Here is a 15,505-nt window from a genome sequence, read left to right as displayed (position 1 = left end):
CATAGAATCAATACGGTTGGAAGAGACCTCAAAGATCACCAAGTCCAACATGTCACCCATGACCTCAAGACTAGTAAACCATGGCACCGAGTGCCACGTCCAAAGATAGAATAGAATAGAATAGGATAGAATAGAATAGAATAGAATAGAATAGAATAGAATAGAATAGAATAGAATAGAATAGAATAGAACAGGTTGGAAGAGACCTTCAAGGTCATCTCATCCAACCTATCATCCAACACCACCTAATCAGCTAACCCATGCAACCAAGCACCCTGTCAAGTCTCCTCCTGAACACCTCCAGTCATGGCGACTCCACCACCTCCCCAGGCAGTCCATTCCAATGGGCAATCACTCTCTCTGTGTAAAACTTCCTCCTGACCTCCAGCCTGAACTTCCCCTGGCACAGCCTGAGACTGTGTCCTCTTGTTCTGGTGCTGGCTGCCTGGGAGAAGAGACCAACCTCTGCCTGTTTACAACCTCCCTTCAGGTAGTTGTAGAGAGCAATAAGGTCACCCCTGAGTCTCCTCCTCTCCAGGCTAAGCAGCCCCAGCTCCCTCAGTCTCTCCTCATAGGGCTTGTGTTCCAAGCCCCTCATCAACTTCTTTGTTGCCCTTCTCTGGACTCGTTCCAGCAAGTCAACCTCCTTCCTAAACTGAGGGGCCCAGAACTGGACACAGTACTCGAGGTGTGGCCTAACCAGTGCAGTGTACAGGGGCAGAATGACCTCCCTGTATTTGCCTTAATCCTTGAATTAAAAGTTTTATGCACCCTTGTCAAATGGTTTATTTTACAGAGGCTGGCTCTGCCTTGTCATCCACACAGATAATCTCTTTCCATTCTTGCTAATGGGTTTGAGAATTTATCCTTTAGCATCAGTGGAGCCACAGGTTTGAAATATAGATTCCTAGAGTGGTTTGGGTTGGAAGAAACCTTGAAGACCAACTAGTTCCCACCCACGTGCCATGGGCTCAATGTCTCAAGGTCTCATACAACCTGGCCTTGAACACTTCCAGGAAGGAGGCATCCACAACCTCCCTGGGCAACCCAATCCCTTACTGCAAAGAATTTCTTTCTAATCTTCAGTCTGAGTCTTTCTCAAGCTTCAATCCATTCCCTCTCATCCTATCACTACAAGCCCCTCTAAAAAGTCTCTCCCTGGATTTCTTGTAGCCCATTTTCAGGTACTTCCTGACAATAGGCTGATTGTGATGTAAAGATGCTAGTTACATAATGAAGAGTATTACATGTGATTGATCTTTGGTTTTACTGTGATATGGCAGCGTTATAGTAGCAATTTTTGCACTTCTAACACTTGTGCTTTGTTTCTAAGAAGTTTCTCCTTCTTGGCATTTTCACATTGCTCCTGATTTATTTCATCCTCTGTTGATCAGACACATTAACGTTGTAATATATGTGTCATTCCATCATATTTCTCCAGCTACTTCTTTCCACTTTTTTTCATGTGGATACTTTGACAGTTCTAGGCTCCTGTCAGTCATGGTTGCTATGTTGATAAAAAAACCCCAAACCACAAAATCCCACACAGTAACAAAAATCGTAGTCTCTGAGTTTTATGCCTGGATAGAAATGTGGTTGCTTCTCAGACTGCTTCCTAGGTTCATTAAAATGACACAGCACTGCTTGGGAACGCTGCAATTATCAATATAAAGTTATTTTTCTCAGAGACTATGATGTGATGGATTTCAGTTTGCTATAATCACTTCAACTCCAGTGATTCAGTTATATGTAGGGTGGTCATATCTTTGCAGAAATTAGGAAAATTAAACATATCCTATTAAGAGAAATTAGGAGCTGATTAATTACAGAAACTCTTAATGAGATTGACTCTCTTTTCAGCAGGTCTCCCACTTCAGCTACAGTGCTATTGATATTCCAGATACTCAATGTTTATCTATATATTGTCACGGAAGACTTGGATATTTCATGTCACAATTAGGAGAAGACAAAACTGTTCTGACAGTTTGAAGAGAAATATTGTTGGAAAACTACTGGTAGTGTGATGGCCAAGAATCATTAACAATCTGGTGCTTATTTTTGAACAGGTGTACAATTTAATTATCAAAGCCAATGGGTGACATTAATGCCAGTTTCAGAGAGGCAAAACACGGCTGGAGGTTCTGAGCCAATAAGCAAATAAATATTTCAGTCAGACAGTCTAAGATAATCAGGAGCAGTCGGCAGTGGTGTGGAAGATACTGCAGGCAAAGAAATAAAACTGGTACTTTTAATTCCCTGTGGTAAAAATAAACAGCACTTGTCATACTGACACAGTCCTGCCAGGGTAGTTTGGCCTTCATTAGCCCCTGAGATAATTCCAGATCTCACACGGAATTATAAGGGGCAAGATGCAAACAGAGAAGATACACATAAAGCACTACAAGCTCTTACTTGGGTGCTTTCCCTCTTTTAGTTTAATTGTCTTAAGTGACAAGCTTCTAAAAGTTTTGGCTAGGATAATTTATCCAAGAAAACAAATCTATGAGCCTAGAAGATGCAATTTCCTTAGGGTCATAGGAATAAACCTTCTAGATGTTGGAATAAACCTTTTAGATGTTGGAATAAACCTTTTAGATGTTGGAATAAAATAGCTTTTACTTGTAAACTCTATTAATTTTTGTTAAACACAATTGCATTGTAGCAAAAAGAAAAATCAGCTACCTTTTTACTGACAAAAATTCCAGTAGGAATTGCATTAATATTCTTGGACACTAGGAATACCAAAAAGAATAATACCCTTTGGTAAAGCTAAGAAGAGGGAATATCCACTTTCCATGATTTTCTCCAAAAAGGAAGATCTTATTCTGACAGATTCTTCCACCCTAACTTTTAAAGAACCTTTAAAATGTCTACCTTATTTAACTTCTAACATTCATATCAAAGAATTTTCTACACTTTTTAATAGGTGATTAGAAAAACATCCTCCCCCTGCCTCCAGTCTGGTTTCATATACCAAAGTCAAACCCACTGAGTCCAGAAGAGGACCACAAGGATGATCCAAGGGCTGGAGCACCTTTGCTATGAGGGTACGCTTAGGAGCTGGGGTTGTTCAGCCAGGAGAAAAGAATATGCCAGGGGGACCTAAGAGCTGTCTTCCAATAGCTGAAGGGATCCTGCAGGAAGGCTGGAGAAGGACTTTTCATGAGGGTATCTAGCAACAGCACAAGGAGGAATGGTTTGAGGCTGAGGGTTAGACTGGAGCTGAGGAAGTTCTTCAGTACAAGGGTGGTGAGAATCTGGAATAGGCTGCGCAGATTGCTTGTGGATGCCCCCTCCCTAGAAGTGTTTAAAGCCAGACTGGATGAGGCCTTGGTCTAGTTGAGAGTCACCTCTGCTCATGACAGAGAGGTTGGAGTAGATGATCTCTCAGGTCTCTTCCAACCTGAGCCATTCTCTGATTATTTGTTCACAGAGTGTTTTCACTTACATAGTTTTCTTACTTGTGGTCACAGTATAGAAATAGATCTTCATCTAATACATGTGAAATAAAAAGTTTTCCTCATGTTGGTCATCTTTTGCAGTAGTTTATACATGCAAGCCTCACTGGTGTTCTGGGGATTAAATGTTAATTTTCCAGATTATGATATTTATACAAGCAGGTCAATATCATGAGATAAATTAACTTAGACTAAAAGAAATCCAACGTCATTTCTGGTGTCATTTCTGCTTGACATAAAATACAAATCCTATGGCATTTATAGGAAAGGCATATGGCAATTAGTAGGTATGGGCAAGGTGTTTTAAGTGTGAATAACTAACTGCTCAACCAGCCTGAGTAGCTCAGTGTCCTGTGAGCTTTAAATAAACAGGGATAACTCAACCATGTTAGATACCTGGTGATTTACAATCTGGTTCTTCTGCCGCTGATACAGCTGATAAAAAGCAGTATTGAAGCTGGAGATCTATGGCATTGAAAAGCTTAGAAAATGAAAACAGGGAAATAGACTGAGGGGGGAAGACACAGAGTGAGCAAGGGGGGAAGAGTGATGGTGGGGAAGAGAAGAAGGAAAGCTTGAGAGTTGCAGTAATAGTCATAGGCATATCTATAGCCATAGTCATAGTTGTAGTCATAATCATAGCCATATAGCCATAGCCAGAATCATAGCCATGGTTGTAGCCATAGTCATAATCATAGCCATATAGCCATAGTTGTAGTCATAATCATAGCCATATAGCCAAAGCCAGGGTCATAGCCATGGTTGTAGCCATAGTCATAATCATAGCCATATAGCCATAGCCATACTCATAATCATAGCCATAGTCATAGTACTTCTCTCTTAGCAACAAAACTGGGATTTCTGAACTGTAAACCACAATTTTCCCTGAAATATTTGGTAAGAACAGCCACTCTGAACTCACACAGCTGATGTTACAACTTCTGCTTCGTGACTACACTTACTTTTTTGAACTAAGGTTTTGAGTTATACATAGGTAGGTTTTTACATCATTGCACACTGAGCAAGCAACATTTTTTTTCTGTATGCTATGTTGTCACCAAACTACATTAGAGGAGAGCTGTCAGGCTAATGATTAAATGAGTTTTCTAAGTTTGGCAAGGGTTTTATTATCTTAAACTGCTTTGCTAAAGATTTAAGTAAGTAATTGGGTGGTTTTTGGGGGGAGAATAAGACACCACTCAGGGTTACAAGAGTGGGAGTAAGTCAAGCAGCCTGCAGTATGTTCTCTCTCAAGTCAATACATGCAAAAATCTTTTCCCATGCTGTGATGCAAACCTACTTCAACGACATCAGAAATGAAAAGAGCTGGGGGTTTGTTGTTGCTCTCCGTGTCACAAAACAAACCACACAAATCCCCTAACAATACAGACACAAAACAAAGCCAGCACCCCAGCTATTCCAAAACCATTTAGCTCTGAAGAAGGCAATATCCACCACAATAACTTAATCAGACAGCCTGGCAGCTTAATACATAAACACAGCTATTAGAGTGGAATAAAGAGAAAAAAAAACCCAAACCCCACAACAACCCAAAACTCAGCCTTCTCCCTCAGCAGGCTGAGTGGTGTTACTCCTGACAGTAATTATATGGTGCTCTGCTACAGGCAGCACATAATTTTGTGTTTAGTTGATAACTGTAAATTACCAAAAAGAAAAAAAAGAAACAAACCCCAACCAACCAAGCCAGCAACTATCCTTTTGATTCATACATTTTAATCATTGTTTACTGCAAGCACTTGCAGCTCATGTTAATTTTAAAGAACTGCGTGAGCACGACTTTCCTACTCACCAAACTTTTAATTAAACAAAATAAGGTGGAAAAAAAAAATAATTGTAATAGACTCAGTAAAAGAACTTTATGCATGCATAATTAAAACAAAGCAAAACAAAACACCAGCAGTGTTTTAACGCTCAAGATTTGGTGATGACATCCAGCACATGGAAGAATATGACTCTGGAGCTTATAGAGCAGAAAATCACACACAAGGCACAATTTCAGGCCATTTCCTCTTGTCTTGTCACCTGATACTAGAGAGAGGAGACTGACCTCTACCTCACTGCAACCTCCTATCAGGGAGTTCTAGAGAGCAATGAGATTGTTCCTCAGCCTCATCTTTTCCACACCAAACAACATGAGTTCCCTCAGCTGTTCTTCACCAGACATTTTCCCTAGACCCTTCATGAGTTTTGTTGCCTTTCTCTGGACATGCTCTAGCACCTCAATGTCTTCTTGTAGTGCGAGGCCCAAAACTCAACATGTTAAAAGAGTTTGTTCAGCAGATCAAGGGAGGTTCTCTTCCCCCTCTACTCTGCCCTGGTGAGGCCCCACCTGGAATATTGCATCCATTTCTGGGATCTCCAGTTCAAGAGGGGCAGAGATCTGGGAGAGACAGTCCAAGCATGTTTAACGGACTGGAGCACTGCATTCTTCCTAATGTCTGATCTAAATCTCCCCTCCTGTAGCTTGGATCCATTCCCCCCAGTGCTATCACCACCTGACACCCTAAAAAGTCCCTCTAAAGCTTTCTTGTAGCCCCCTTCAGATATTGGAAGGCCACAATAAGGTCTCATTGGAGCCTTCTCTTCTCCAAACTAAACAACCCACTCTGTCAGCCTGCCCTCATAGGAGAGCTTCCTAATGGTAAAATGAAGGTGGTTTGAAGATGACTGTGTAAGGGAAGAGCAAAACTCAGAGAGAGACTACAACTTGCTTGTTTACTGCAGAAAGGTTTCAGGCTGACATAGTATGCATATCTTGGTTTTGTTTTCCCAGTCACCACATTATCTCTAAGAGTCATGTTGGTGGTTAATTTGCAAACTAGAGCCAAACCTCTGAGCAAATGCTTTTCGTAGAGTATCACTATAAGAGAACATCTCAGTTTATTTATTCAATTAATTTGTTGTTGAGTAACTCCACTGCATCAGAGATAACTTAAAATAAATATGTACTGTTCTGTGACTCAAGAATATGACCCAAATAGCTCTAGAGATGAGCTCTTTTTTATAACTGAAATATGATTACAATTACTATTTGCAAAATAAGAGATCTCTACTTGAATACACTGAATATGATTTGACAGACAGGAAAGGTTACCACAGAAACAAGGCTGGAGAAATGTACTCAAGCAAGGGCTCCAACATTTGGTTTTCAGCTTCAGAGTTAGAGTAGCAAATTGCAGATAGAGTGAAGCAGAGCAGAAACCCAAACCATGGTCTCCTGGTGGAGATTCTCATCCTTGAGCTATTAGAAGGTGATAGGAGCACACAGGAAATTTCAGAGTGTAATACTTTGTAAGGAACAGGTATTGCTGAAAAACAGGAGCATCTCCTAAGTGAAAATCATTAAGAACAAAATTCCAGTGACAAACTTATTTCCTTCTATGTAGTTGCTGTCTGCAACTACCTGAAGGGAGGTTGTAGCCAGGATGGGGTTGGTCTCTTCTCCCAGGCAACCAGTACCAGAACAAGAGGACACAGTCTCAAGCTGCACCAGGGGAGGTTTAGGCTAGATGTTAGGAAGAAGCTCTTCACAGAAAGAGAGATTGGCCATTGGAATGGGCTGCCCAGGGAGGTGGTGGAGTCACCATCACTGGAGGTGTTTAAGAAAAGCCTGGATGAGGCACTTAGTGCCATGGTTTAGTTGATTAGGTGGTGTTGGGTGATAGGTTGGATTCAGTGATCTTGAAGATCTTTTCCAACCTGGTGAATGCTATTCTATTCTATTCTATTCTATTCTATTCTATTCTATTCTATTCTATTCTATTCTATTCTATTCTATTCTATTCTGTTCTAATTTGCAAACACAGAACCTTATCTGACTAATGATGGGTAGGAATACAGTAAACAACACCATGCTATGCCTAATGTGAAGATGAGGCTGTTGTTAACAAACTACATTTAATTTTAGAATCACAGAATTGTCAGGGTTGGAAGAGCCTGCAAGGATCGTCCAGTTCCAACCCCCCTGCCATGGGCAGGGACACCTCACACTAGGTCAGGTGCTCACATCCAGCCTGGCCTTAAAAACACCCAGGGATGAGGCTTCTGCCACCTCCCTGGGCAACCTGGCTCTTCTCTGTAAACATTCTAGCACCTCCAGATCCTTCCTGTAATAGGGTCCCCAGAACTGGACACGTGTGCTCCAGGTGGGGTCTCACCAGAGTGGAGTAGAGGGGGAGAATAATCTCCCTCAACCTGCTGGCCACACTTCTTTTGATGCAGCCCAGGATGTGGTTGGCTTTCCGGGCTGCAAGTGCACACTGGTGAGTTTCACAGTATCATAGTATCACAGTATCATAGTATCACAGTATCACAGTATCACTTAGGTTGGAAAGGACCTCGAGGATCATCGAGTCCAACCTATCAACACAGACCCCATGACTAGACCATGGCACCAAGTGCCACGTCCAATCTCCCCTTGAACGCCTCCAGGGTCAATGACTCCACCACCTCCCTGGGCAACCCGTTCCAATGACGAATGACTCGCTTGGTGAAGAACTTTCTCCTCACCTTGAGTCTAAACCTCCCCTGGCACAGTTTGAGACTGTGTCCCCTTGTTCTGGTGCTGGTTGCCTGGGAGAAAAGGCCAACCCCTTCCTGGCTACAACCACCTTTCAGGTAGTTGTAGAGGGCAATGAGGTCACCCCTGAGCCTCCTCTTCTCCAGGCTAAACAATCCCAGCTCCCTCAGCCTCTCCTCATAGGGCTTGTGTTCAAGGCCTCTCCCCAGCCTTGTTGCCCTTCTCTGGACACGTTCAAGTGTTTCGATGTCCTTCTTAAACTGAGGGGCCCAGAACTAGACACAGGACTCAAGGTGCAGCCTAACCAAAGCAGAGTACAGGGGCCCTATGACCTCCCTGCTCCTGCTGGCCACACTATTCCTAGTGCAGGCCAGGATGCTATTGGCCCTCCTGGCCACCTGGGCACACTGTTGGCTCATATTCAAGTGGCTGTTGATCAGCACCCCCAGGTCCCTCTCTGTTTGGGAGCTCTCCAGCCACTCCGACCCCAGCCTGTAGCTTTGCATCCACCAGCACCGCCAAGTCTTTTTCTTTAGGGCTGTTCTCCAGCCAGTCCCTGCCCAGCCTGTGTTGGTGCTTGAGATTGCCCTGACCCAGACGCAGGACCTTCTACTTGGTCTTGTTGAACCTCATGAGGTTGTCATGGGCACAGCTCTACAGCCTGTCAAGGTCCCTCTGGATGGATCCCTTCCTGCCAGTGCGTCTGCTGCACCACACAGCTTGATGCTGTCAGAGAACATACTGAGCATGCCTCAATGCCACTGTCCATGTCACCAGTGAAGGTGTTAAAGAGGGACTGGTTGGTCCCAGTAGTGATTATCATAATTATTTATGTGAAATGCTATATTTAATCACATCTATCTCTAGCCTTGGGAACACTTCATAACACTTTTCGGTTTGTAGTGTTAATTTCACACTTTCCCCCCTCCCCAAAGTCTTCTAAAGGACCTAGTCTTAGGTTACAATTTTTTTCTTTGGTGAAAGTCAAATTCTTTGCTTTCTGCACTTCTGAGCTTCTGCTTTTTTTTCATATTTTATTTTTAATTTTAATTTCGACAGGAATAATTTCTCAGTGCTTTTAGCTATGAACTTTTATAATAAAGTGCAGCAATGTGAAGAAAGCAGTGATTATAACTCCCATCAGAAATTCAGAGTGGAAGTTCCTTCATCAATCCTTGCTTGAACTCACACAGAGGAGCCATAGTTTTCACTTTGCTGGCTGCTCTAATTAGAGGGTAGCAAGATCAAGGGAAATAAAACAAAAGACTAGTAAAACAATTCCTTTCAACAAGAGGGCTGGGCACTATTTGAGAAAGAAAGAGATTTCAGGATGCTGTTTCATGAAAGAATTAATTTTAACTGGAACTTCATGATAACAGTAGTAACCTATGATGTATCTGTTAAAAAAAAAAAGGCATAGATAATGTGTTTTGTATTTTGCTTACCTTACAAATGTTTTCATTCTGTATTTCCATAGCAGGAAACTATTTGTTAACAACCTTATGCGGTGACACAGCTAACACTTGTGGGGTTAAATCTCACATTGATATGCAGTGTAGCACTGAATCTGTTTAATATGCCCAGATGACAATTTGGTATCTCTTTTCCCCTTCAGCCTTCTGGAAGCATAATTGGAAGGTGCTAGGAAAAAAAAAAAGATTGTAGGTTTTCCTTTCATAGTCTTTCAACTTTCTCCACTTTGCAAGTGCAAACATTCAATCTGAATTATTTAGATGACTGCCTGTGCTATAAATTAGAAATGCCAAAGCAAAGCAAGGTTATCAGATATAAATATGATAGTAGTGTTCGAATATCTAGCTGGATGTAAATCTCAAATGTCAGGTCTTTCTCTACAGGAAGTAAAGGCTGGTTTGAAAACAAATATTTCCTGCTGAAAACAATATACAGAACAGTTCTAAGAAGTTCTTCCCCATAAGGGTGGTGAGACACAGGAACAGGTTGCCCAGGGGGGTGGTGAAAGTCTCATCCCTGGAGGTTTTTAAGGCCAGGCTGGATGTGGTTCTAAGCAACCTGATCTAGTGAAAAGTGTCCCTGCCCAAGGCACCGGGAGTTTGGAGCTGGATGATCCTTGAGTTCCCTTCCAAGCCTGACAATTATTCTGTGGTTCTTTACTTTTTTTCTGGTGCCTTAAAGCACCACTTAACTCTAACTTTCCTCTTTAGTGTGAGCTCTTATTTGACTATAAACATTCATATAGGCCTGTGCACAAGCTCAGCCAGCTCCTGACTGGACATGGGAAAACACCAATCAATAAACATCTCCATTTTACTTTTATTTTACTGTTTATCCCAGATTCTTTTTCTCAGTAAAAGTCTCCATAAGCTCAAGTTTCATGCCATTACTTTATGCTCTGTCTAGCCTCCCTCTGTGCTATGCATTGTTAACTGAACAGGGGAAGACTCACAAATCTAATGTCAGAGAAGTGCTGTGTGCAGCACAGCACTGCAATGGACTGTGGTTAGTCCCCTAAAGCCATCTACTGCATTCCTGGAGAAAAGGTTACTGTTCTTCAAAACCCTGTTCCAAGAGGAGAAATGGGCTTGGCAATTTTTGTGAAGCACAAGGCTTGGGAAATCAGCTTTTTGGAATTCACTGCTATTGAAATGTCACTTCAATGAGCATAACATTGCTTGAAATCTGGCTCTGCTGAATTCACTGACTTCTGCCACTTTAGTCTAGTCAGTCTTCACCTGGAGTACTGTATCCAGCTCTGGTGCCCTCAACACAAGAAAGATATGGACCTGAAGGAGTAGGTCCAGAGAAGGGCTACGAGTAGGTAGTAGAGGGACTATTTCCAAAGGCAATGATAGGATGAGGGGAAATGGTTTGAATTTATAGAAGAGGAGATTTAGATTGGATGTTGGGAGCAAATTCTGCACCATGGTGGTAATGGAACACTGGAACAGGTTGCCTGGGGAGGTGGTTGGGTTCCCATCCCTGGAGATATTCAAGGTGAGGCATGACAGGGCTCTGAGCAACCTGATCTAGTGGAGGATGTCCCTGCTGAGTGCAGAGGGGGTTGGACTGGATGACCTTTAGAGGACCCTTCCAACCCAAACCATTCTATAATTCTATGATTTTTAACCTGTGTTTTAACAGCTGACATCTCCCCATTATCTTGTTTATTTTCTCAGGCTGATTCCTGAACAAAAAACATTCTTTAGCAGAATTCCTACCTTCCTTCCAAGCAGGAGTAAAATTGAGGTCCTTTTTGCACTATACATCTACTTTGAAATTGCTCCTATAGAATATGAGGAACTATACTATTTTTTTCCCCTCTTAATAAAAACTCATACTATCAATACTCAGTTATTGTGCTCCTTTTCCTATTAGCACAGCAGTACAGTGAGTTAATGAGTCATGTTAATAAAATGTGACTGTTCCCTGAAAGATAATTATTAGGCAGAAAATTTCATCTTATCAGCAAAATATTAGCTTTTCCTCTTAATGGTCTTAAAGTGGCTTTATCTCTATAAAAGATGATTAGATGGTTTTAATTTTCTCATGTTTTCCCTTTATTTATGCTAACATTGGGCAACCATAATTTTGTTTTTTCCAATCTCCCCTTTATGGCTTATTAAGAATCTTTAATAGAAATAACATTTTTTTTTTCATTAGTTATGTATGCTCATTGAATGCTGATAGGCTTCAGCTTTATGAAATCAACTGAATTAACTTAAATTACTTAAATACATCCAGTGCGTGCCTTAAATGGGCATTTTTCACCTTTGTGATTTCCTGAGACAAAACTTACATGAAGCACTACATCCATTTTTACTTATACTGATGAAAGTTGTCTAAAATTAGGATTAGCACTTTAACAATGTAAACTGGAATTCCCATGAACATCTTGCTGCTTCCCTTTCTCATCTTTCATGTTCACACCATTCTTCACTTATTCATTTTAAAAAGTGGGCAGAGAGATAAAAAACACAACCCTTTAATAATACATTAAGACTAAGCAGAATGCTTCCTGTAGCAGTACCCATTTGTCCATTTTTTTGGTTTATCATTAAGCCAGTATTTAGATGAAAAATTGCAGATTAACTAAGAATAGTGAATGCCAATTTTATGCTTGTGTGAGGCTAGAAACCATTACTAAATAATAAAATGTACATTCCATTATCATAGTATCATAGTATCAGTCAGGGTTGGAAGGGACCACAAGGATCATCTAGTTCCAACCCCCCTGCCATGGGCAGGGACACCCCACACTAGATCAGCCTGGCCAGAGCCTCATCCAGCCTGGGCTTAAACACCTCCAGGGACGGGGCCTCGACCACCTCCCTGGACAACCCATTCCAGGGTTTCACCACTCTCATGCTGAAGAACCTCCTCCTCACATCCAGCCTGAATCTCTCCACCTCCAGCTTCATTCCATTCCCCCTAGTCCTATCACTACCTGAGATCCTGAGAAGTCCTTCCCCAGCCTTTCTGTAGGCCCCCTTCAGATACTGGAAGGCCACAATTAGGTCACCTTGGAGCCTTCTCTTCTGCAGACTGAACAGCCCCAACTCCTTCAGTCTGTCCTCATAGGAGAGGTGCTCCAGCCCTCTGATCATCTCTGTGGCCCTTCTCTGGACACCTTCCAGCACCTCCACATCCCTCTTGTAATAGGGGTTCCAGAACTGGACACAGTACTCCAGGTGGGGTCTCACCAGGGCTGAGTAGAGGGGGAGGATCACCTCCCTCAACCTGCTGGCCACACTTCTCCTGATGCAGCCAACACAGCCAACCTCTTTCCTCTCTCTATTCCTTAGGTTCTCCTATATTAAGAGCCTAGGGAGGGTGAAGTAGGAGTAAGGTGAAATATAAACCAAAGATGAATACATCAAGTACCTGCCCTTGCTGTCTTTCTTTAAGAAAGATGTTTTAGATTTTTTAATGCCCACACTTTAATCACAGAATCACAGAATGTCAGAGGTTGGAAGGGACCTCCAAAAAATCATCCAGTCCAACAACCCTGCCAGAGCATGTTCACCTTGGGCAGCTCACACAGGAATATAGGTGGGTTTGGAATGTCTCCAGTGAAGGAGACTCCACAGCCTCTCTGGGAAACCTGTTCCAGGGTGCTCTCACCCTCACAGTGAAAATCTTTTTCCTTATGTTCATGTGGAACCTCCTCTGAACAAGCTTGCAAACATTGCCTCTTGTCCTGTCATTGTACATCACTGGCTCTCTCCTTCTGACACTCACCCTTCACATCTTTATAAACATGAATGAGTCAGGGATGCCTCTTCACTGGACTTGGCTGCTCCAGGGAGGGGTGCTATGGACACAGTACCTATGGACAACATATTGGAAATTCCCACCCTTGTACCAAAGAATTTTTTCTTAAGATCCAGTCTAAACCTACTCTCTCTCTCTGAGCTTCAAACCATTCCCCCTTTTCCTGTCCCTAGAAACCCTCATAAAAAGTCCCTGTGCAGCCTTCCTGTAGTATCCCTTTAGGAACTGGGAAGCAGCTATAAGGTCAACCTGGAATCTTCTCTTCTCCAGGCTGAACAACCCCAGCTCCCTCAGCCTGTCCTCATAGCAGATGCTGTTCCAGCCCTAGGATCATCTTTGTGGCCCTCCTCTGGACTCCATGCAATAATTCCCTGCTGTTTTGATGGCGATACCAGAACTGGATGCAGTTTTTGAAGTAGGGTCTTACAAGAGCAGAATAGAGGGGAAGAATCACCTCTCTTGACCTGCTGGCCACAATCCTCTTGATACAGCCTGATACAAAAATAAATACAAAGATTACAGAAAGTTTTGGTTTCACAGTAGTATCACAGTATCACAGTATAACTAAGGTTGGAAGAGACCTTGAGGATCATTGAGTCCAACCTATAAACACAGACCCCATGACTAGACCATGGCACCAAGTGCCACGTCCAATCTCCTCTTGAATGCCTCCAGGGATGGTGACTCCACCACCTCCCTGGGCAGCCCTTTCCAATGATGAATGACTCGCTCAGGGAAGAACTTCCTCCTCACCTTGAGTCTAAACCTCCCCTGGTGCAGCTTGAGACTGTGTCCCCTTGTTCTGGTGCTGGTTGCCTGGGAGAAGAGACCAACTCCTTCCCAGCTACAACCACCTTTCAGGTAGTTGTAGAGGGCAATGAGGTCACCCTTGAGCCTCCTCTTCTCCAGGCTAAACAATCCCAGCTCCCTCAGCCTCTCCTCATAGGGCTTGTGCTCAAGGCCTCTCACCAGCCTTGTTGCCCTTCTCTAGACATGTTCAAGTGTTTCAATGTCCTTCTTAAACTGAGGGGCCCAGAACTGGACACAGGACTCAAGGTGCAGTCTAAGAGAAGCAGAGTACAGGGGCACAGTGACTTCCCTGCTCCTGCTGGCCACACTATTCCTAATGCAGGCCAGGATGCCATTGGCCCTCCTGGCCACCTGGGCACACTGCTGGCTCATATTCAGGCGGCTGTCGATCAGCACCCCCAGGTCCCTCTCTGTTTGGGAGCTCTCCAGCCTCTCTGACCCCAGCCTGTAGCTCTGCATGGGATTGCCATAGCCAAAGTGCAGCACTCGGCACTTGGACTCATTGAATGCCATCCCATTGGATTCTGCCCATCTGTCCAGTCACTTGGATGTGTCTGCAGTCTTGGAAGCTTGACTACCCTATGTTCTCTCTCCCACAAATGGACCTTGAGCTTTCAGGGGAGCGCAGCTACTGTATACCCTCGACCGTCGAACGGTACCGTCTCTATCGGGGAAGGTCGTCTTCTTTGAGCGAGCACGCAGCTTCAGGAGGGACGCACATGGAGCGGTGAGGGAGGAAGGGGACACCCGCCTAGCCAGCCAGATCAACCCTGGCGATCAATGGGGTGACAGATGTCGCAGCCAGATCGCCTTCACATCCTCTCTACCTTTTACCACAGACTGTTCTTTTGGAAATTATTATGAAATGCAAAAGAAGAAATGAAAACTTGAATTTCCTGAGAAATTCAATAATTTCGAGAGTTCAAGAATTTCCTATTTTCATTCAGAAAAAAAGGAAAAAATTTACATATTAAGCTTCATGACCACTTGAGAAGAACAGATGGTAGGTGCATGCAGATGCTGCTGAAGGCAGGTGTCTACTGCTTGCTTTCAGGTCGTGAAGTAAACAATAACCTAATTACTAGCAATGGATTGTCATTGTAATGAGAGCAAACAGCAAAATAGATCAGAAGCATCATAATTTTCAGGAGCAGATGCATGCTTTAATCAAACTAAACAATGCTAATTATTATATGTAAATTTTGACAGTGTGTCAATATATAAACTCAGTTGGTAGGAGAGCAGCTGCAAGTAGTTCCTCACCTTGACAAGCAGACACTCAAGAACGTCACTATGCTATAAAAAAGGACACAAAAATGCATACCTCAAAGAAGATCTCCAGAAAGTATGATACAGTGTGCAACTTATATCATGGCTACATAAAATAGAATCATAGAATCTTAGAATTGTCAGGGTTGGAAGAGACCTCAAAGATCATCTAGTTCAA

General features: G+C 42.9%; 1 protein-coding gene across 2 annotated transcripts in view; it reads right to left on the bottom strand.

Annotated features, from left to right (window-relative positions):
- CCDC102B (coiled-coil domain containing 102B) overlaps positions 1-15,505 on the bottom strand; it is a 152,579-nt gene that overhangs the window by 14,010 nt on the left and 123,064 nt on the right. The window contains exon 6 of one of the 2 annotated variants that reach the window (XM_068147756.1): positions 9,602-9,639. The exons of the other annotated variant lie outside the window; for it this stretch is intronic. Coding sequence (XP_068003857.1) covers positions 9,610-9,639 — 30 coding nt within the window. The 3' untranslated portion in view covers positions 9,602-9,609. Of the gene's footprint in view, positions 1-9,601; positions 9,640-15,505 lie in introns of those variants that run through there. 2 annotated transcript variants of the gene reach the window in all.

This window comes from Melanerpes formicivorus, unplaced genomic scaffold, assembly GCF_026170545.1.
Source record: "Melanerpes formicivorus ecotype bairdi unplaced genomic scaffold, bMelFor1.0.p_v2 SCAF_15, whole genome shotgun sequence".
In the NCBI taxonomy this organism is placed as follows: domain Eukaryota; kingdom Metazoa; phylum Chordata; class Aves; order Piciformes; family Picidae; genus Melanerpes; species Melanerpes formicivorus.
The sequence above is the reverse complement of the archived record's forward strand: the minus strand, read 5'-3'. Positions and strand labels throughout refer to the sequence as shown.